A 22,942-nucleotide genomic window follows, 5' to 3' on the forward strand; every position below is an offset into this window, starting at 1 on the left:
TCTTTAGTTAGCACTTCCTAGTCCAGTGCACCTGTCATTAAGTGGTCCTGAGGGCCAGATGTACATGTGTCAGCAGGTGCTGTGAAAAACATGAGTTCTTGTGGCCCCAATATGCTCTTACAACCAGTCTGACAATAATGTTTAATTTACTGAGGCTATAGCTCATCACATAAACTTTGGCTGTGACGTCTACTAAATGCACTCTGTATATTGGGGTTTAGAATCTGCTGTGAAATAGTCCATCCATCCATTTTCTATACCACTTATCCTGCTGGGTCTCGAGGAGCCTGGACCCTATCACAGGGGGCATGGGGCACTAGGCGGGGTACACCCTGGACGGGGTGCCAATCCATCGCAAGGCACAATCACACACACATTCAAACAAAGCTCGAAACTCTTATATTAAAATATTGCATTATGACACAAAATATCTATGAGAATGTGTGAAAAATAAATAAATAAAATAAACCACACACTTACTAACAATGGCTATCCTGCTCTAAGCAGCTAATTTACACCTTTCTTTTGGACAAAACCACATGCAAAGCCATCCATCACTAACCACCCAAAATGAATAAATCAAGAGAAATATGAATATGAATATCCCATTTCTCCACATATTTTGTCCTGACTTCCCATCATTTGGGCAATACTAATTCAAATGTGTATGAGAGGATGAGGACACACACTGCATGTTCCCTTGTACAAGGTGCACTTATACCCATATGCCAGTTTCACACTTAACATGCTGGGTTTTTTGCACAGAATTAGCCCTAATTGAATTAAAAAATTGGTGCAAACAACAACATATACAGCTGTGAGAGACCTCACCCAGAGAAGCAAGATCCAGCTGCTGATCAATCAGGCAGACCTTTCTAAATCACCCGCCCTCGTTTAACTTTACACAGTTGACAGAGCTATTAAAGAATGAGACCAGGACATCCTGCATGCTGACAGGAGACACCCCAACCTCAGAGAAGCTCACAGACACCCAGACAAAACCAGCAGATTAGTCCTTTCAATGCATATGACAGCTACTGCTAATGTAAAGGGCCACTGGCTGACAGGTACACACAGTGCCGGACATCTGGTAAGAGAAGCAAGGTGATGGAGCTAAGAGAGTTATCTGAGCTTCTGTTTTTTTTGTCTGCTCGCTCATTTTCGGTTTTTACAACAGCAAGCCTTTAAAAGCCTTTTTAAACTGATTAGGGATTAGAGGTCTGTTCTGTTTTTAATGGATTTAAAATTTTGAGTTCTGCTCAATCAATTTTGAAGGCAAAAGATAAAAAAAAAAATAGATTAAAGACATTTTTTTTCCTCTTGGGAGACTGTATTGTTAAAAAGGGCAGACAAGACAGTCTATCTGAAGTGATGCAGGCTAACCTTTGCATAGTGAATTCAATTCTAATTTGTGTCAAATTTGCAGTGAGAGCATGCACTGAAGGGTCAAAGCAGGATCTATTAAACAAAGAGTCCTACCTTGATGTCCATTTGGCTCTGAGCCCGGATGTTGCCTGAACTGGGTGTCACCCTGAATTCTCGAGGCCTCTCAGATGCCCTGTCTCCTGGCTTCCAGTCATTCCTGTCCATCTCTGTTACCTGCTCTGTACTGGTCACACTGTCCCTCCGCATCCCATCTCCAGGGATCCGCAGGCCAAAACTCATAGATACCAATGAGGTATTGCTAAGTGAGCAGGTCAGTGTGTGAGGAAAGCCTTTTGAGGTCAATGCATAGAGTAGAAGCAAAGAAACAGAGAAAATAATCAGGAAAATAGGAAGTGGTACTGGGATTTTTGGTAAGCAGGTGATCGTGGCTATTGTCAATAGAAAGTTCATTTACCAAAGGATACATCTCCAAAGTCGAGCTCAGGAATGTTAAAATGAAACGTCGGGCCCATTACACACCCCCTGCAACAAACAACAGGACAAAGAGCTTTTCATTAAACTCCACATTGCCCATTCTGAAGTGAAGGTTACTGGTCATGCAACAAGTAATTCATTCATTCATTCATTATTTAATTAGTAAGAACAAAAATGCTTAAAAAAAGAAAGATTGTGACAGGGAAAACAAAAAATATTGATCCATTTGTAAGATGACAGTGAAGAGTAGTGCTCCTGTAATCTCTACTTTCAGCATTTTCAACAGTAATCCATTTTACTCTGAAAGTGGCAAAAATGAAAAGTGAATTATAGAACTTTCACCACAAACTGTGGCTCAATACTTATGTATGTGAAACCATTACGCATTTATTTCATCTGCATAACAAAAGGCTAGCAACTACATGGAAAAACAGCTGAGTTTTGAAAACAGGACTATGGCGTGTCCTTGAAAAACAAGGGGCTACAGGAGCAGCAGCACATAGGCAGAATCAGTCAACAATAAGACAGTTACCTGAATGTGAGGATGAGAGGCTGGGGATTCCCCGAAACAGTAAAATAAAACTCCTCTGAGAAGGTGCCCAGTTTGTCAGAAGAGAAGCGGACCTCCAGAACATGGCAGGCCCCAGGCGGCACCATGCCCTCAGGAGGGCTGAAGGAAAAGCACAGACCCATGGCTGTAGTGGGAGGCATGAGCCTATAGGGGGCATCTATAAGTCCCTTATTGCTCACAGGCACCTTGGGTAAAAGTAAGAGCAGATAAAGCACAGAATCACAATCTGTTTCTAATAGTTGTGGTTTGAAAAGGCAAGTGAACCAAGTAGAATGCATGGAAACAAATTCAGTAAGTAAGAAGTAAACTGAAGTTGGATTTTGATATCAATCACTGTGTTTGCTAACCACTGGGATGTTTCCTAAATTTAGTTACATAACACCTCTTGTTGTTACAGCTTTGTGTTATAGTTAGATTACAATTAGTTCAAATAAAATCAGAAAAGCCTGCATCGACACACTGACATTTTTAAAGTACTTGTGCCATTTTCAAACTAATAAGCTTCCAAAATATATTTTAATTTAGTTTCATAAAATGAAGTATTAAATAGCTTCCTATATTTTATATGTCTTTGATAATTTCTCTCCTTTCGAAGATAATATAATTACAAACATATTTTTATGTGCAGTACATATAACCAAATGGATGAAATTAAATGACTTCCAGTGATCTATCTTTAAATGACATCTTATTGATTCCAAATACTTGTTTCACTTTGAATACAGAGTCAAATCAACTGGGGTTTATAGGGGTATCTTAACTATTGCTAGGGATGACTTTTGCAAGGACAGTAGTTGTGTGTATTCATACCTCATAGCTGTGCTTGGATCCAACAAAAATGTTGCCAATGTCCAGCAGATCAACGTTAAACTGCAGTTTGGGCCCCATGCTTTCTCCCTTTATACGCAGTGGCAAACGAGACGCTCTGCCTGCATGAAGACATTTGTAATACATCACTGGCTTCATATCCTGAAGCAATACAGTGGATTAGTAAAATAAAAAATAAGTAGCAATATATATTTGCTCAGCCACCTCTTACTCTTGCTGGTTTGATTGAGAAGCTACAATCTATCCCTTTATTAAAAGCTTAACTGAGCTTAAAAACTATCTAATTAAAACCGACCACATTTAGTATATATGATAAATACATTACATGAATTTCAATCAACTATAAAACAAGGCAGGATATCATAATGTACCCCAAGGAAATTAATATAGAACTAAGCAACTGTGGTCTATAGACCAAAGCATTCATCGGTATAAAATACGGACAGATCAGTCATTGTTAGGCAAGAAAAATCCCCTTAATAAGATGAAGAATGAGAGGACAGGTCCAAAAAATTTTGCAGTGTCTATGAATTTTGTCACCACACTTTCTTGGAATGATCCTCTGACAAACTAGTGCAAATGTGAGGTTTTCTATAATAATTCCTTAAATTTATATAGTGCTTTTTAGGCACTCAAAGCGCTTTACGTTGTATGTGGGGAAATCTCCTCACCCACCACCAGTGTGTACCAACCACCTGGATGATGCAACAGCAGCCAGAATGTCCACCACACACCAGCTACTGGTGGAGAGGAGAGGAGAGTGGTGTAACCAGTTCAGGGATGGAGATTATTAGGGGGCCATGATAGATAAGGGCCTATTGGGGATTTTTTTTATGACCACAGAGTCAGGACCTCGGTTTAACGTCTCATCCAAAAGACGGTGCTGTTTTTACAGTATAGTGTCCCTGTCACTATACTGAGGCATTAGGACCCACACAGACCACAGGGTGAGCACCCCTGATGGTTTACCGTCCAGGTACAGGCCAGGCTCAACCCTGCTTAGCTTCAGTGGGAAACCAGGCCAGAGCTGCAGGGTGATCTAGCTCTGGTTTTCTATGACAGATGGGCTTAAATTCACACATGCAAATCACTCAACAATTGGCTTTCAAAGAAGTAGACAACTTACACATTTACAAACATATTCATTTTAAATACAACAATATTATGTTAACCAGTACCAGTGACATCACAGTATATGGTGTGCTGGTAAAGTTTGGCTTCTTGGGGTTTGAAGATGATGCTGATTTCTGCTGTGCGGTTTGGCCAGATGTCCCCCTCCTGTAAGTAATACAGAGACATATTAACTGAACCATAATATTCTTTCCACTCCGCTTCATTAAACACTGCACCCCCAGGCACTTCACTTGCTTTTAGATGTGTTTGAAGGCAGTGCTGTCTTGAATAGAACATGTAAAGTGTAATGGATGTAAATTGAATAAAACAGTATTGTAAAAAACTCAGTAGCTCAGTAGTTTCCACAACAGAGACTACAAAGCTACAATTAAAAACCACTGTCTGTCTCCAGGTTATGGTGTACGGTAAGCTTTATGCTACTAAAGTAATTCATCATATAATGCACTAGACAATAACATCACATCACATATAACTATACAACTATAATGCAAAGATGTTTGCTGATGAGGCTGCCCTTTGCTAGTTAAATGAGTGTTATTTTTCAACTGAGGAGAAAGACATTCTTTTTCAAACAGATATAAAGTTCCATATAGTCCAAGAAAAAAATCGTGTATGAAAACATGCACATCAGACAAAATACACAGTAAAAAAGTGAAATCCATGACTTAACACATTATAAAGGAATTCGCAGTGCTACATGGCACAGATTTCCTCGACTTGTGCTTTTTAGCGATACGAACATATATAGGCAGCACTGTTTAATGTGGACTTTAGGTGAATTCTATTTTGCCAGTAGCAGCCTTCTGCATGTGACGGTCATTCTCAGGAACGTGAAAATGTTGCACAAAAATGTGAGACCACAGTGTTTCACTGATACAGTGATTGTCCTAATATGAATATTAAGGGAGGAGTGAACGGGGGAGACAGGGAACGTTTCATCCACGTGCTGAGCTGGTATCTTGGGAAGCAAATTAAACCACCGAGACAGATCTGTCTCTGTCATCCAGGACAGGTGGTATGGATGAATGAGAAAATGAAAAGACAGGCACAGGTCCAAAACCGCAGCAGACAAAACCATTTACTCACCCATCCAGAACAAACCCACAAAAAACGATATGGATTCTGCTTTAAAGTGTGAGTTCCATGACTTTAACTGTAGCATGGTTGTTGGTTCCAGATGGGCTGGTTTGAGTATTTCAGAGGCTATCATGGGCACAGGCTCATTCAAACCGGACAGTTGAAAATTAGAAATAAAAAAATCACCTGTTTTTTTTTTTGGTCTTCAACTGTCCACTTTCAGTGAGTCTGTGCACATGATCGCCTCATGTTCTTATTCTTAGCTGACAGGAGTGGAACATGATGTGGTCTACTACTGCTGTAGCCCATCCACTCAAGCTTTATGTGTTGTGCATTCTGAGGTGCTTTTCTTCTCACCACGGTTGTAAAGAGTGCTTATTTGAGTTACTATAGACTTCCTTTGAGCTCAAACCAGTCTGGACATTCTCCAGGCTTCAGGTTGGTCTGTACAACACAATATGGCCAAAGGTTTGTGGGTTAGGTTTGCTGTTATAGTAATAACCTCCACAGGCTTCCCACTAGATTTTGGAACGTGGCTGTGGGGATTTGTGATCATTCAGACACAAGAGTATTAGTGAAGTCAGGCATTGATGTTGGGTGAGAAGACCTGGAACACAAAGGTGTTCTGTGGTGCTGAGGTCAGGGCTCTGTGCAGGCCAATTGAGTTCTTCCATTTCAACTTTGACAAACCATGTCTTCATGGACCTCTCTTTGTGCACAGGTGCATTGCCATGCTGGAACTGGTTTGGGCCCCTTAGTTCCAGTGAAGGGAATCTTAATTCTACAGCCTACAAAAGAAATTCTAGACAATTGTGTGCTTCCAAACTTGTGGTATCAGATTGGGGAAGTCCTACGTATGGGTGTGATGATCAGGAGAATAGCTGGTTTGCCATAGTCCTTACAGCGTGACAGATTAGGCAAGAAAATTTCATGTTTCTGTTGACATTGTAATTACATAAGTATATGATTGTACCATTAGTCCTTTAATCTGTGTTGATACTTTATTCAAGTTAAACTTAAGCTTATTTGAATTTTCTGGCACAAAATTAATTTAGGCATTTGTCTTCCCCCATGTAATCACGATTAAAAGACAAATACTGTATTGTTTACACGGTAAATCTAGGTTTTTAGATTTATTGGCCTCATACAAGAGTAAAAACTCTTTTTATGACAATAGATTATTATTTAATGCCAAAAGCAATCATTCTCTTGCTTTTTTAAATGATTTTTTTATATTTCAATAAATGACTGAATGCTAGGTTGTGCCGTCTTGTTTACGGTTGCTTAGTGATTTTTACGTTCTTACTTCCGCTCACCATAGCCGTTCCATTCGCAGCTGCTGCTTAAACTCCCTACTATCTATTATGCATTATAAGATGGAAAAGTTGATGATGTTGCGAGTTAAACAGAACTAGTTTAACTGTTAACTAGTTTTAAGGGTGCAGCATTAGTAAACCAATGTGATGTGTAAATGTGGCAACATGACAGAATTACTCCAGCAGAAACACTCAGTAAAATAGGAGCAATGCAGAACCATGGGGCAATAAAAGAAAAAACTGCTGTCTTAAAACTCTTGTTAAAAGGTAGATAATTTTAGCTGCAGTGGGGGTTTTTTACGGAAACATTTTCTGTATGAGGAGAAATGGGGGGAAAATGTGATATATGCAATACCCACACCAGATTGCATAACAATAATTAGTTTTGCTAAAAAGGCAAGCAATTTGTCTGTTCTCTCCACATACCAGAGTACAACAGTATTTGGACATATTCACTGAGGTACTTAACATTTAGATCCCCTCACATTCTGGCAGCTGTCATTAAAAAATAATATACAAAATAACAACAAAAACAAAGAACATTTTGTTCCATAAACAGTAGGCAAAATGTTGTTGATCCAACCAATCAGTACAAGGAGAAGTCTCTCTATTTGCCCTTCAGATCAGTAAGCTCACCTGCAGGCATTAGCATTCAGGTGAACTAGTCTAGGCAGCACATGTGCATTTGTTTTGGAGGCACGGCTTTAGAAGGAATACTGATGGGAGGAGCTAGCTGTATTTGTTTGAATTTTGAATTTCAAAGTACATTCTTCAGCTATCCTCTGCCAAAAATCCCTGACTTGGGATTGTAACTTGATTGAATGATGCAGTTAACTTCGCTTAAGTTGAATTATAGTATTTAATGCAGCATAAATCATATATACTCTTTAAAACATTCGATTGGTATCTCACTAACTCTATGGTTATACTTTATAGAACTCAAACCCCTTATTACAGTATTACAGCAGTTATTAGCCCTTGTTAGAGTATTAATACCAGTCCCTATTCCTTTGTATTTAATACTCAGATGTATGCAGTGTTTCTATGGGTAATATATTTTTCTAATATGTTCAAGAAAATTAAGTATCAAGTATGTTTTTGATTTATATTGCACATCATCCATAAGCTTAAATTTTGTCATACCCCTTAGTTCTAAACACTGACTTTCCACATTTTTAAATAGCATCAGAGGATTTCTTGTTATATCTAAATATGTCACAAAGTATTCATGCAATTGTCTATATATTTAAAGGAAACCTGTCCAAATAGAAAAGGCAGGTCAGGATTGTTATGTGGGTTTGGTGTGTGTAATGGTACAGGTTTAATTAGACATTACAGATATTAATAAATGTAGAATGTTTTTAAGTTGATAAGTTAAATTATTGCATTGGTTTGTTAAATATATAATATCATTTTATATTTCTGTATAAAGTGTAAGAAAACATTTAGCAATGTTTATGTTTATGCTATCTACATACTACATATAGTTCTGTTCCATTTTAATTCAATTCTATTTTTAGATTTATTCAGTTAAAGGAATTGGGAATTTCTTCAACCACTGGTTTTGTGTGTTTGTGTGTGTTTGTGTGTGTGTGTGTGTGTGTGTGTGTGTGTGTGTGTGTGTGTGTGTGTGTGCGTGCCCATTAGACACCTGTGGCTCTATGATGATGTGTTGGTCACTGAAAGGCAGACTGTCCTGATGAAGCTGCTTGCGTCTGTGCTGGAAGGTACGTGAGAGCACTGAGAGGTGGTCTCGGACAATGGGGTCAGCGCCACACTCTGTTAAAAACTGTTCCATCTCATCCTCCTCCTCCTGCTGCAGCTCAGAAATGAGCCTAGATAGAAAATGAAATGGAGGGAGATAGAAAACAGGAGAAAGAGGGAAAGGGTCAGATTAAAATACAAAATCCTTGATATTCATGACTGATTTTGTAAGGGAGAGCATCTCAGCCCCTTTAAGTGGAGCAGTATTCTGATAGATATGATTAAAATTTAACAAGACGATGTAAGATATTTTAGGATAAGCCAATCCACAAACCCAAGTTTAACCCTTAAATCACAGGACATATTGGTGGGTCCAGACTTCCATTGATTACACTTGTAACTACATGCCTTTCATATTCATTCCACTGTAGTTACTGAATAAAGCACATTTATTGCACACTTATTGAATAATATTCTTTATGAAAAACTGAATAATCTGGAGATTTCTTAGATTTATAACCCACACCATGGTCCTGTCAGCTTTAAGCTCACCTGGATACCGTAAAGACTTATCCAGATAAGATTACCCTCTGAAGCAGGTTCAAACATAAACAGACAAAGGAAGTATAACAGACTCACACTTCCTAAGAACTGCTGCTATAATCATAAAGACTGGCCTATGCTAATCTAACAAAATTATACCAAACTTTATATATTCTTTCTAAACTTTTAATATGTTTTCTCTGTTCCTGCATGACTGTATAGTGCAGAGGTGAAGTCAGTGAATGTGGGAGGAAAGTGGTAAAGTACTACTGTATTTTACATCAAGTACAGCTATGTGCCAAATCCAACAGGCTTGTGGATGTGAAGCATGACTTTATGTTGTTTGCTCAACCCTTCACCATCAGTGTGGACACAGTCATTGATGATCTTCAGATGGAACTAATTGAGCTTCAATGTGATTAAGAACTGAAACACAAGTTCAGGTCCCTTCCCTTGACAGACTTCTACAAACGTGTCTCACCAAACAGGTACCTAAAGATGTGTAAACAGGCACAAGTGATGCTGTCTCTGTTTGGCATACCTACGTCTGTGAGCAGACTTTCAGTCTGATGAACTTGAACAAGTGTAAACTGAGAAGCAAACTAACTGACACTCACCTAGATAATACCCTGACTTTGTCAGTAAGTCAGCTGCAGTCAGATTCGGAAAAAACTTTTGAAAAATAAGGACCAGCTTCATGTCTATCATTAGATGTCACTGATATTGCAAGCATATGGCTGCATTGCTTACAGCTTGAATTATTAGGCATTGAACTCTACTGTACTATAAATGGGATTGTTTCTATGTTTTCATTGTACTATAAGTTTCATTGAACTATAAAACTTGGAAAATAAACCTGCCTTAGTTAAGCAGATTACAGAGTAATGTTTTCTATTTATTTATTTATTTATTTTTAAATATTATAAATGAGGGGAACCATGGCAACTTTAATTTTAATATAATACAGTATTTTATAATGCAACGTTTACTTTCGGCCCACGGCCCTTAATCAAGTTTGGTTTTTGGCCCTTCACAGGAAAATGTTTGGGCACCTCTGGTATAGTGTAATGAACATAATCAACATAAGATGCTTTGTTGATCTGAATTATAATCTTGGAATTTAAGAAAACTCTGAAGTTTTGAGAATCTGCTTTAGTCAAACTAATTAGACCTTAGTCTATACTGTTCCTCCTCCTCCTCAGTGGCAAAACTCTTCCACTGGAAATGCACTATGGAGTCACTTCTGTTCAGGATAGCCACTGTGCGCTGGTTAGCCATGGTGATATAGGTCTTCTCCACCCACAGTGAGTTTTTATCCAGCCTCACGTTGATATCTGTGGAGGCTCCATACAAACTGATGTAAATGTCTTCTCCTATAAGAACAAAAATAGATTACTTTGGATTATTATTCACCTCTTGAATTATCAGCACACTGAAATAAGCAAATATACACTGGAGTCACTGGAGTTTTACATGTATTGATTAGCATTAAGGTACTCATTGTGTTTGATAAATAACATTTGTACTCAGCAGACCTTGTTTAAGTAAAATTCTAAATAGTTCAAATACTTTGAAGGGATAAAAGATTAAGCTGAAGACAAGTACAGTTTTTAAGTACTTTGGAATGAACACCAAGGTGGCACTGCTGGACTGCTAAGTTGGCACTTAATTATCTATTTAGACAAGTGCTCTCCAGGGGCATGCAGTCACATGACTCCACAGCAACCAACAACATAAAAAATGCTATTCAAAACAAGGGCCGAAGTCAGGAGCAGAGTCTGTAAGTTATACCAGTATTTTAACTGATTTTTGTTCATTTGGCTACATTCAAAGCAGCAGCTTCATGCTCGACCAGATATCCTGACCTAGAAAAACAATGACGGAAAACACACTCACAGCCCAGCACACAAAGTGGAGAGTATTCAAATAAAAATAAAAAAAACAGGTCAAGGGATTCATCAGAAACGAGAACTAAAAATGTCTCCTTGAAGTCCCCCTAAAGAGCTAATATAGAGTATACAGTGTAATTGGTTTTGTTTTTATATTTTTACACAGTCAGGTAAACTGTAAGCTTTACCAGAAGTCAAGTGTTCTAGCACTCAATAGACTGACACTCAGAGGAACCTATATAAAAAACTGCAAGCGATAGCTTCAACAGCACATAAGGAATATAAATGTACTGTACTATAAACTGAATTCACTGTAAACTGAGAACCTCACAGTGATTCTAAACAGTATTTTTACACTGTCCAAATTCTTTTCCCACATACAGAAAAATTATGAACTCTGCAGAAAAAATACAGTGCACATTTTTGATGTTTCACAAATGATTGCGTTTATATGAGTGTTGCATGCTTTCTGCATCTATTTTTCTCACTATGAAATCAATAAGAAATCACCATGGTTCTTTCTCATGGCTGTTTTCTATAGAGACCTAGACACAAACAGGCAGGTCACCTCAGGCCTGCAAGATGATCACTTGACGCCCAATGGGGATGGTTTAGTATCAATTGCAATGTTTTTCCTGCTCTTTAATAATAATAGCTGTTCAAACAACATACAGAGCACCATATTATTCACATTTACACATTTACAGTTGTTATTGTAATTTCTTTCAGAGACAAAACTTGTTTCATTGACTGACTAATCACATCAAGTAAACCACATTATATACAAAGAGTAAACTACATTATTTGTCTGAAATAAAACCAGAGATCCTCAAAAAGGGAACATAAATTGATTTTTGTCTCAATTTAAAAATAATATTATTGGGGGGTTTGGCATAGCACTCCACTTCATGTCTCTTTCTGAAGAGAACACGCTTCCAATCTCCTAATTATATGCCATCGTATTTAAACCCCAGTCTTGAAGCCACGCATCGCCAGATCATTCCGGTTTCCATTGCGGTAACACGATAGGCCTTCTTGTGGGTTTTTTTTTTCAGTTCTTTTTTGCCCAAAATATGTGTTTTGGGTTTATTTACCCTGTCGTTTTTCCTGTGCTCCAGGTTCATGTCGCATCCAGCCTGTTGCCGGCATTCCACTATGCCCAGCCCTGCTTTACCTTCCCTGTGGTTCACAGACTGAGCATTCAACTCACCGACCCAAGTTCAAATCCCAGCCTCGACAGATGGACTGGAGATGGACTGGAGCCCCACTCCTTTCCCACACATTCCTGTCCTCTCCAACCTTCAATCAAACCCATTAAACCTTCTGGCCTTGTGTCTGTGTTCTGCTTCTGGGTCCAACATCCTTGTCACAGTTAGTTTGTTCTACTGTACAATATAACTTTAATAATAGATGTGCATATTTATAAATTATTTATTTATTATATATTTATAAATAAATCAACTCATGTTATTTGAATTGTTTAATTGATTATGTGTTTGTCAAGAATATGTGTTTGCTATATCTTTTGATATATTAAACTACCCATAAGCCATACCTATTTGATTGTGGGGTTATATGCACTGTAGTGGAGCAGCACTAATGGCAGGGAAACACAGATATAAATACTGAACCTGTGTGATAGTGGAGAAGCAATTGTTGGCTGTGGTCTCCTGTAGTTCTGGGTAGAAAATCAACAGTCACCTGCATGCTCTCCCCAATGCTAAGGGTCCCTACTGAAGGTTCTACAGAAAATGGGCTATGTGGAGAATAACATAGATACGTAAAGATAAGTAAATAAACACACTCGTATATGCAAATGAAAAGCATTGAACAACAACTGTTTCACTTTACTATGTGTGCTTACTTCTGTGTGCCGAGCTGAAATTTGGCCTCGCCTTTTCCAATATTGCGTACCAGGAGAGTTTTCTGAGATAAACACTTGACAGGACACAGAGAAAAATGCAGCTCATCTGGAAAGTCTAGGATGGCACGCGGCCCTATTGCCCGGATGGGCACCTCAAACTTCTCCCTCTCAGTCATAAAGATTACCCGGTGGACATAGTCCTATCGTAAAGATCATACATGGAAGTAAAAAAACTAAGCTACATGGTTTAGTTATATGACATCAAACATACATACAGTATCTCACAAAAGTGAGTACACCCCTCACATTTTTGTAAATATTTGATTATATCTTTTCATGTGACAACACAAGAAATGACACTTTGCTACAATCTAAATTAGTCAGTGTACAGCTTGTGTAACAGTGTAAATTTGCTGTCCCCTCAAAATAACTCAACCCACAGCCATTAATGTCTAAACCACTGGCAACAAAAGTGAGTACACCCTTAAGTGAAAATGTCCAAATTGGGCCCAAAGTGTCAATATTTTGTGTGGTCACCATTATTTTCCAGCACTGCCTTAACCCTCTTGGGCATGGAGTTCACCAGAGCTTCACAGGTTGCCACTGGAGTCCTCTTCCACTCCTCCATGACGACATCACGGAGCTGGTGGATGATCGAGACCTTGTGCTCCTCCACCTTCCATTTAAGGTTTAATGCCCCACAGATGCTCAATAGGGTTTAGTCCATCACCTTCACCCTCAGCTTCTTTAGCAAAGCAGTGGTCGTCTTGGAGGTGTGTTTGGGGTCGTTATCATGCTGCGATACTGCCCTGCGGCCCAGTCTCCGAAGGGAGGGAATCATGCGCTGCTTCAGTATGTCACAGTACATGTTGGCATTCATGGATCCCTCAGTGAACTGTAGCTCCCCAGTGCCGGCAGCACTCATGCAGCCCCAGACCATGACACTCCCACCACCATGCTTGACTGTAGGCAAGACACACTTGTCTTTGTACTCCTCACCTGGTTGTAGCCAAACATGCTTGACATCATCTGAACCAAACAAGATTATCTTGGTTCCAGTAATCCACGTTCTTAGTTTGCTTGTCTTCAGCAAACTGTTTGCGGGCTTTCTTGTGCATCATCTTTAGAAGAGGCTTCCTTCTGGGACGACAGCCATACAGACCAATTTGATGCAGTGTGCGGCGTATGGTCTGAGCATTGACAGGCTGACCCCCCACCCCTTCAACCTCTGCAGCAATGCTGGCAGCACTCATACGTCTGTTCATTGAGGGAACCATGAATGCCAACATGTACTGTGACATACCGAAGCAGAGCATGATCAGTATGCAGTATTCCAGCATGATAACAACCCCAAACACACCTCCAAGACGACCACTGCTTCGCTAAAAAAGCTGAGGGTGAAGGTGATGGACTGGCCAAGCATGTCTCCAGACCTAAACCCTATTGAGCATCTCTGGGCATCCTCAAATGGAAGGTGGAGGAGCATAAGGTCTCTAACATCCACCAGCTCCGTGATGTCCTCATAGAGGAGTGGAAGAGGACTCCAGTGGCAACCTGTGAAGCGCTGGTGAACTCCATGCCCAAGAAGGTTAAGGCAGCATTGGAAAATAATGGTGGCCACACAAAGTATTGACACTTTGGGCCCAATTTGTACATTTTCACTTAAGGGTGTACTCACTATTGTTGCCAGTGGTTTAGACGTTAATGGCTGTGTGTTGAGTTATTTTGATGGGACAGCAAATTTACACTGTTATACAAGCTGTACACTCACTATTCACATTGTAGCAAAGTGTAATTTCTTCAGTGTTGTCACATTAAAAGATATAATCAAATATTTACAAAAATGTGAGGGGCGTACTCACTTTTGTGAGATACTGTAAATACATACCTATAAATCACATATGCCTGATTTACGGAAATGTGTTTAGAAGATGAACAGGACAAAAACACAGTGCAGTTACACACAATTTTCTCTAACATCATACAGAAGACTGAGCATTATCACATTATTCATGCCATTATCATAGCCTGATTTATAACATAAAGTTTAGTTTTTCAATTGACACTACAAAATTGCACATGTATTGCATATACTGCACAACTTTGACAGCTTTACTAAAGATAAGGCTCCTTCATTTACTTTCTCATAATTATTTTTAATGACCAGATATTAGTTTCAGATTAAAAATACTAAAACCTGCTTGGCTCTGTGAAGACTACTGTAATCTGTAGCTTCATATGCCATAATAGACTCTTGCCTAGGATGGACTGGCATCCCATCTAAGGTGTCCAGACCAAGGTTCCCAATGTTCCCAGGATAGACTCAAGACCTACCATGACCCTGACCAGGACAAAGTGGTTACTGAAGATGAACGAACGAACAACAGAAAAATAGACTCTACTATGGGGCATTGCCTTGGTGTCTGTGGGCATGCTTTCAGAATAATTTTCATTCTAACCAAGCCATTATCCAACCAAGTCATATTCCAACAGAGTCAAAGCTAAATCTTATTAGTTTTGGTGTGCTCTTGCACTGTATGAAATAAAATAACATTATACACCCTGGCTCTTTCTGATAACATTGAGCCACAAACCATAAGTAATCAATATGAGCCCAGGATGTTTCCTGTTGGAAAGTGAGTAGTTTTGAATTGTCAGTGATTGGATTGCAGTGTCTCGCTCTGGGAGGACTCACTCTGGAGTGGGACAATGCTACAATCAGTATTAATGTGCCACCATGGAAAAGCAGATTAGTCACCTATACAACAGACTGCAGAAAGGCAGTTAATGGGAAGAGAGTGGGTGGTAGAAGAAACCGAGTGTCTCACAGGCGCCATCCTCTTGCACTGCAATGCAGTAACTCTTTAAACAAGCTTGGACTTTAAGCCATAATAAAAGATGTTAACCCCTTTCGCCCCGACACTTGCGTTCATTCCGCCGCCGGAATGGAAAACGACTTATCGGACATTTTCAATTAGTATAATCAAATGAATTATTTTATCGCCGCAGTTCTGGTATAAGATTAGTCAGGACACTCTTGGCTTTCTGTGTGTGCAGTTTCAGGATTGTGTGCTTAACTCCTGATGAGCAGGGGGATGTGAAAGGGGCGGTGTTTGAGCTCCCTGCTGGGCAAATAATTCACACCTCTCCACGAAAACATTGAGACAGAGATAAATCGGAGAGCACGACTAAAGCTTTTTTTGATAGCAAAACACCGTATACAACTGCCACAATAAAATTATAACACTTAAACCAAAGATCGGACTTGTATAAACGTTTACTACCTTATATAACCTACATAGACGAAAATCCAGCTCGCTCGCGGTTTTATAAGTCATGCACATTTCCATCGGTAAAAAGTCCATCAACTTTATTGAAGAAAACAAATGCAAAGCTCCATATTTAGTCACAAATGTCCTCTTCAAAATGCATTAAGTGTTTTGATATCCCACCCATCTGGAATTTAGTAATTAGCCATAAACTGAACTGAGACACATTCCAAAAAAACGCTAATCTGCTTTGTATTTGCTGAACAACCCACCTCCTAAATTTTAATCGGGCAGTCTAACTTGACTGACACCCACTTGGACCGATTCTAGATACGTCTAGCTTTCAAACAAGCCCAAACTCGACATGATTGACCACTCAGAGGTTGAGAAAATCAAAAGCGTAATCAGCACAACCAAACCTTTTACGCGTGCATCCGTTGGTCTTGAGTTGTGTGTTAGCGGTACAGGCCAATCAGCACAGCGCTACAGGGCCGTGCAGCGAAACTATCAGGAAAAGGCAGCTCTGCTCTAGCGGTCTTCCTGCAAAACTTTATACAGCAGGTTTTTGCACGTTTGGCAGTTTTTTCTGATCGCTAGTTTTCTACTGGTTTTCGCTCAGTGTGCGATTTATCGGCGTCTTATAGCGGTGGCGGGCTCCCGAAAAAGCCTCAGTGCGTCACAGCTTCTGGAGCAGTTATTTCCGAGTGGCTTTTTTTTTTTTTTGGAGGAAGACTATGTGGATTGTGTTGAGGGGCTCTATCTACCCCCCAAAGAAGTCAGAGGAGAGGGGTCACTCGTGTGTCTATCATTTGAGCCACTCGGAGAGCAAGTGCTCATTCACCTGGGGCTCTGGCACTATTTTTAATAAACATTATATTTTATAAGTATGTTTCAGACTTTTTTGTGTGTGTGAAATTACACATTGTGTAACAGAGTTCATGCTACTGCTATTTGTTTTCATTTTGTGCCATTTGGAGAGGTTATTTTGTGCCTTTAAAAAAAAAGTTTGCTATTTCTAGAAGTCTGCGATTTTTAAAGGCTTTGTGCCATTTTTATAAGCTTTGTGCCATTTAGAGAGGTTTTATGTAATTTGGAGACGTTTGGTGCCATTTGGAGAGGGTTTGTGCCATTTTGGAGAGGTTTTAACCTGTGTTTGGATAACCTTACACACAATTTTAGTGGTTAGAGATAACTTCCTCATATTTTGGGTGTTCATGGACAAGTACTTGGGGCATCTTTGAGACCAGGAATGGGGTTGATATCAACATTTGCTGTGAAGATATAACATTTGTGTTAAAAGTAAATAATTTTTTTATAATTAAAAAAAAAATCTGAATATATTGCCCAAGGTAGGCTAGGTAAAAGAAGAAATACTTGAAATAACTCTTAATTCTTAAAGTCTTGAGTGTCTACTTTCATATGAGCCATTAACCAACTACTGTGGTGTGTGAGATCACAAAACAAATCAATGCTGAACACAGGTACCCCCAAAACAGACAAAAATGCCATTTTTTGGCTACCAGTAAAAGAGGTTTTAAGCTCTAATTAACAATTGGTATTGATCATTCTCTGCAAACAGACAAGAAAGTGCTTCTGTATCAGGTCTCATGACAATTCCTCCCTTTATCTAGACATTTATACTGAAATGTTTCTTTAAGTTTACTATGGTTGTGAGTTCCACTATGATATCTGGATACACAAAATTGACCAGTGAATTTGATTAGCAAGAAGCAAAAGCAGCAGTAAATTTTTAGCATATCTTTGTGATTCCTACAAGGACTATTTAAAACCAGGCGTCCTCTTCCCTTAATTTCAGTGTGGTGTTATTAAATCTTCATACGGTCACCTGGAAATATATAAGCTTGCATAAACTGTACCTTGTTCTCCTGTGGGGTGAATAGAACTGTAAAAGTGGATGTCATGCCCGGGGCCACTTTGTTGCATACATCTACTGGGCTCACCACTTTGAAATACAGGGAGTCCTCTTCAACCACCTTCACCAGTCGAGGAATCTGCAAGAAGTAAGAGAACCCACATCAAGCCACGACCCTTAAATATGACCAAATGTGCACGTGTTATGTATATGCCACCTGAAATGTTACTAAATTTATATAATTCATATGGCATTTTCAGCTCCAGTCCTTAAGACATGTACAGTTTACAGTTTTCTTGTACTCATTAGTTGAACCAGATTAGCTGGAAGAGCAGAGGTTCTGGTGTAGTGATTAGAAGGTTGTCATTTGAAGCCATATTTAGACCTTATGCTTGAACTGTCCAGTTATATTTTTAATTGTACTGGATGTATTTGCAATCTGCTAAATGTATAAATAGAATGGAAAATGGAATCACTTGCTCGGCTGTGTTATTTTCACAAGTTTGCTGTCCTGTGTGCTTTTGGTACGAAAACATTCAATGAACATTTATTGTGAAAAGCAACAATTTCAGCATTCACATCGGTTTTGGGACTAGGCTATGAGTAATTTGAAAATTATTTTCCCTCTGTACTGTATTGAAAACACATTATTTATGTTTTACTTTGTGAATTGAATTTATTTTTGAAAATATTCACTCATTTCAAATCTGATGACTGCAACACACTCCAAATAAGTTGGGGCAGTCGACTGTTTACCACTGTGTAACATCACCTTTTCTTTTAATAACACTTATTAAGCGTTTGGTCACTGAAGACACAAGTTGGTTAAGTTTAGCAAGTGAAATTTTCCCCCATGCACCACACATTCTCTATCGGAGACAGGTCAGGACTGCAGGCAGGTCATGCTAGCACCTGCACTCTCTGCTTACGTAACCATGCGCTTGTAATCCAGGCAGAATGTGGTTTGGTGTTGTTCTGCTCTGGATGGCAGCATATGTTGCTCCAAAATGTGTACATATCTTTCTGCATTAATTGTGCCCTCACAGATGTGCAAGTTTCCAATGCCATGGGCACTGACACACCCCCATACCATGACAGAGGCTGGCTTTTGGACGTGACGCTGATAACAGCTTGGATGATCAATTTCCTCTTTGGCCCGGAGAACACGACGGCTGTTTTGTCCAAAAACTATTTGAAATGTTGACTCGTCGGACCACAAAACATGATTCCACTGTGCTATAGTCCAGCTCAGATGAGACCGAGCCCAGGTTAGATGATTGGTTAGATGATTACCTCACCTGTTTCACATCATCTTCGTATTTCAACTTGTCACATTGCTATTAGTCCTAAATTGCCCCTGTCCCAACTTTTTTTTGAACGTATTGCATGCATCAATTTCAAAATAGGTGTTTATATATATATAAAAACCTATGCAGTTGATTAGGTAAAACATCAAATACCTTGTCTTTATATGTTTTTTGTTTAAATACAAATCAAAGTACATTTACAAATCACTCCTCTTTGTTTTTATTAGCATTTTCCATACTGTCTGAACTTTATTGGAATTGGGGTTGTACATGTATATGTGCAAATCAATATACATTGGATTTTCAGCTGGGATAGTGGCTTTCAGTAGAACAATACATCTCACCTGCTAATATCTCTTTCCCTAGGTTTTAGAAGAAATTATGAATTCTAAATTCCTGGCACTTTAAATGCATGCTATGTTGTACATGTTAAACCCTTTTAAAAAAGATATATTAATAGTGTTTATTGTAGTGGACACACTAGGCATACACACAATAGTGTACAGTATATTTATATGCAGACACATAGAGAGCTGAGCCCTTGCTAATGTTACCTTATCATTATTGCGTAACACCAGTGGCACTTCGTACATCTCAGAGGGCAGGTAGTTCTGGAACACAATCTCAGACGGGTAAGGCTGGAAAAAAGGCTGATCCAAATCTACAGCAGAAAACTGGGAACAAAACGGAAATCCCCTCAGCACTGAAATGTGAATAACAAAAGGTCATTTTTCAAGACCTCCATTTCCCCATACCCTTCCTCTTGATATGACTTATTTGACATCAATTACATACTAAGTGAGGGGAAAAAAAGGACTAGAAAGAGAGAGTGGTACTCAGTGCTACGATGCATGCATGTAACCTGCAGATATTTGTCCTGCATAAATATTACACCCAGTCAATATCCCATTCAAAACATCGAAGTATAGCGTGAAGCTTTCTGTCCATTTTTAAGGTACATTTACAATCAAGTTTCACAACAGGAGACATTAGAATTGTTAAAACAGTTAGTTTACTAGTCAGGTTTCACTAGTGCTTTACCTTGTGGTGTGTGGTCTCACTCATGTCTAAAAGCTCCAGAATGCAAGGCGGGTACATCTTATATGTGTTCGTTAATCTCTCCTCTGTGGTCTGAGACATTTCATGTGCATATACAGATGGAGACAGCTATAATGACATAAGCCACAGTTAGTTCCATTGAATACATTAATTCATGCTGGTATCATTTCAAACAGTACCTACTATAAGTGCATCAGGCCAAACATTAGCTGTGCAATCACATTAGTCAGTAATACTGTGTAATGTTAATATATTCCAGGTATTCAAAGCACATGCAGGGTACATTGTTGGATTTCTGCATAGTGTACAGTACATATTAGTCTGCAACGCTAGAACTGAAATATTTGCTGCAACATTTAAACATTGTTTAATTCAGACACGAATGAATAATAAAATGGAAATATGGTTCACTTTTGGTTCAATTTTAAAAACATTTAGTTATACAGTATGTGTTCCAAACATTGGGCCTCATTTATCAATCTTTTAGTAAAGTTGTGTGTAAAGGTTTGTGTGTGCCAAGCTAAACCAAAACTTTTCCACCAGATTTACAAAAGTTTCAGAAAGGCTGATTTTCTTTGTACTCCGGCACATATATTAATCACCTATAACATGCAAATCAGCTCATTTGCATGTAATGATGCCCACAAAAGTCCAAAAAGGTTCAGCTCTACAGACAGCTGGGAGCACAAAATAAACAATGAGGGTAAAGACTATAAGAGAGAAGTGGAAATTATTTTGACTCACTGTGCCAATAAAAATATGTAATATAATATAATATAATATAATATAATATAATATAATATAAAATATTTTATAGTAAGTGAGCACTAAATCTTCTGTCAGCTGAGGCATTTGTATACAGTTTACAGCTATGCGCAGATAGATGGGCCATCCTCCATTTATACAGTGACATTTCTTTTGTCATAATTGAATGATTAGTATTACTTGTCTTAATATATGGGTTTGTGTTGACTTGCCTTCTTGGTTGTTTGATATTATTCTTTAATTAATGGCAATAATATAAAATGTATGACTTCATACATTTTTCTCAATAGTACTCAGTCCCTGACCGAGTGAACTAGCAGTTGGATGTATTTTTGATAGAGACTCCAAAGCACTTCTGCAAATCACTGTGGATAATGACGTCTGCTAAATGCTGTAAACGTGATCAAAAATAAGCTATTGAAACTTGACGGTATATTCCATGTATAAAAGTGCAGTAATCCATACAAACTGTATGACTTGAAATCAGTCAAGTCGAGGCATGCATTAGTTAGTCTTCTTAGTCATACATTTACAGGCACTCAGGAGAAGGAATAGGATATGAATGTTTTATTATCCCAATTTATGGGATTTTCATGAATACCAATTTTCTTGTAAACACTTGTGCATTTCTATGCTTGTGTTCCAACTTTCAATATTTCAAAGGCAACAGAAAATAATCAAAGCTATACATTAATCTTAAACGCAAAAGAAAATAAAGTATGATCAACTGCAATGTGTGTATGTGTGTGGGTGCAAATGTATCTCTTTATGCAGACCAAACCTCTTTAATTAATAAAATAAAATAAAATAAAATAAAATAAATAAATAACCTAAAAGAGTCAACTATTTGGTAAGTGTTAAGATCAGATGTATGGGTGGCATTTTTTAGCTGATGTCACTGGAGATACCCACATAGTTACTTACTCACCTTTCGGGCTTTGTCCTCCCGCTTAACCAGCTTAGGATTTCTCAGTGCTACTTTAGTCTTGACTCCTTCTGGCATCTTCAGAGGCAAGCTTTGCAAAGCTGAGTGGGAAACTTGAATTTTAGAGGGCAGCATCATGAAATCACCTGTTCTTGACCTGTTGTTGGCGATGCAGACAGATAGTTAACTAGAAATACTAAGAATACAAATAGAGACATTAGAGAGTAAAGAGAAACAAACTTGATAGCTATGATAAATTTAGCAGCTTACGCTTTACCCATTTCTGTCAGCACCTTACTAGCTTGTTAATAATGCGTATATTTCCCAAACGAAAAGTTACACGGTTATTTTATTAAAGAAAGAAAGAAAGAAAGAAAGAAAGAAAGAAAGAATATGCATATTTTAGAAGGTACTTACGAGGAAACCCGTATTCAACATGTACACATTTCTCACAACACGCAACGCTTGGTGGTTGCCATGACAACAAGCCCGTCCGCGTTCCAACAACATGCGATCTGATTTGCTGAAGCTTACAGCGGCCTGCAGCGATTGGACAACAGGTTTAACTTGTGACAAAGGGCGAGGCGCGTGCAAAACCGCGTCCCTGTCTTAGCAACAGAGCAACACGACACACTTAGTGGGAGGGAGGAAGTGAGGGAGAGAAGGGTGGGGGTCTTGCACGCGCGTGCAATGCGCTGCTGTAAATTCTCAAACATTTCCTCAAAACGTCCCGTTTCAATCGTAAAAAATATATATGTTCCTGTTCATATCATAGGGTCATTTCCAAAGAGGGATAGACGCTTAATAATTTTGTATATGCAAAATCTAGTCCAGGGTTTTTTGCGGCCAGGGATTCTTTAACTATATATATTTTAAAAAATAAAAAATAAGAAAAATCCATGGACTCCCTCAGCATAGACTTCTTTTTATTAACATATTCTATTTAAATGGACTGTTT

At 38.7% G+C, this 22,942-nt stretch overlaps 1 protein-coding gene across 14 annotated transcripts in view; it reads right to left on the reverse strand.

Annotated features, from left to right (window-relative positions):
• Window positions 1–22,557, reverse strand: part of LOC128606755 (hydrocephalus-inducing protein homolog) — a 48,401-nt gene extending 25,844 nt beyond the window's left edge. For 7 of the 14 annotated variants that reach the window (XR_008385736.1, XR_008385737.1, XM_053623138.1 and 4 more), the window contains exons 1-14: window positions 22,255–22,374; window positions 21,988–22,141; window positions 20,277–20,402; window positions 19,790–19,909; window positions 17,933–18,067; window positions 12,787–12,986; window positions 12,554–12,678; window positions 10,205–10,406; window positions 8,438–8,621; window positions 4,438–4,537; window positions 3,242–3,360; window positions 2,393–2,616; window positions 1,841–1,908; window positions 1,480–1,715 (exon numbers count right to left, since the gene is read on the reverse strand). Coding sequence is in view for 11 of the 14 variants with exons in the window: in XM_053623138.1 (XP_053479113.1) it covers window positions 1,480–1,715; window positions 1,841–1,908; window positions 2,393–2,616; window positions 3,242–3,360; window positions 4,438–4,537; window positions 8,438–8,621; window positions 10,205–10,406; window positions 12,554–12,678; window positions 12,787–12,986; window positions 17,933–18,067; window positions 19,790–19,909; window positions 20,277–20,402; window positions 21,988–22,141; window positions 22,255–22,265 (2,004 nt within the window). In the remaining 3 variants the exon portion in view is untranslated. Of the gene's footprint in view, window positions 1–1,479; window positions 1,716–1,840; window positions 1,909–2,392; window positions 2,617–3,241; window positions 3,361–4,437; window positions 4,538–8,437; window positions 8,622–10,204; window positions 10,407–12,016; window positions 12,286–12,553; window positions 12,679–12,786; window positions 12,987–17,932; window positions 18,068–19,789; window positions 19,910–20,276; window positions 20,403–21,983; window positions 22,142–22,254; window positions 22,378–22,401 lie in introns of those variants that run through there. The other 7 variants (XR_008385735.1, XM_053623136.1, XM_053623137.1 and 4 more) reach the window with 7 other exon arrangements.
• Between the last annotated feature and the right edge of the window lie 385 nt (window positions 22,558–22,942).

Source organism: Ictalurus furcatus, chromosome 4 (genome assembly GCF_023375685.1).
Source record: "Ictalurus furcatus strain D&B chromosome 4, Billie_1.0, whole genome shotgun sequence".
NCBI lineage: Eukaryota > Metazoa > Chordata > Actinopteri > Siluriformes > Ictaluridae > Ictalurus > Ictalurus furcatus.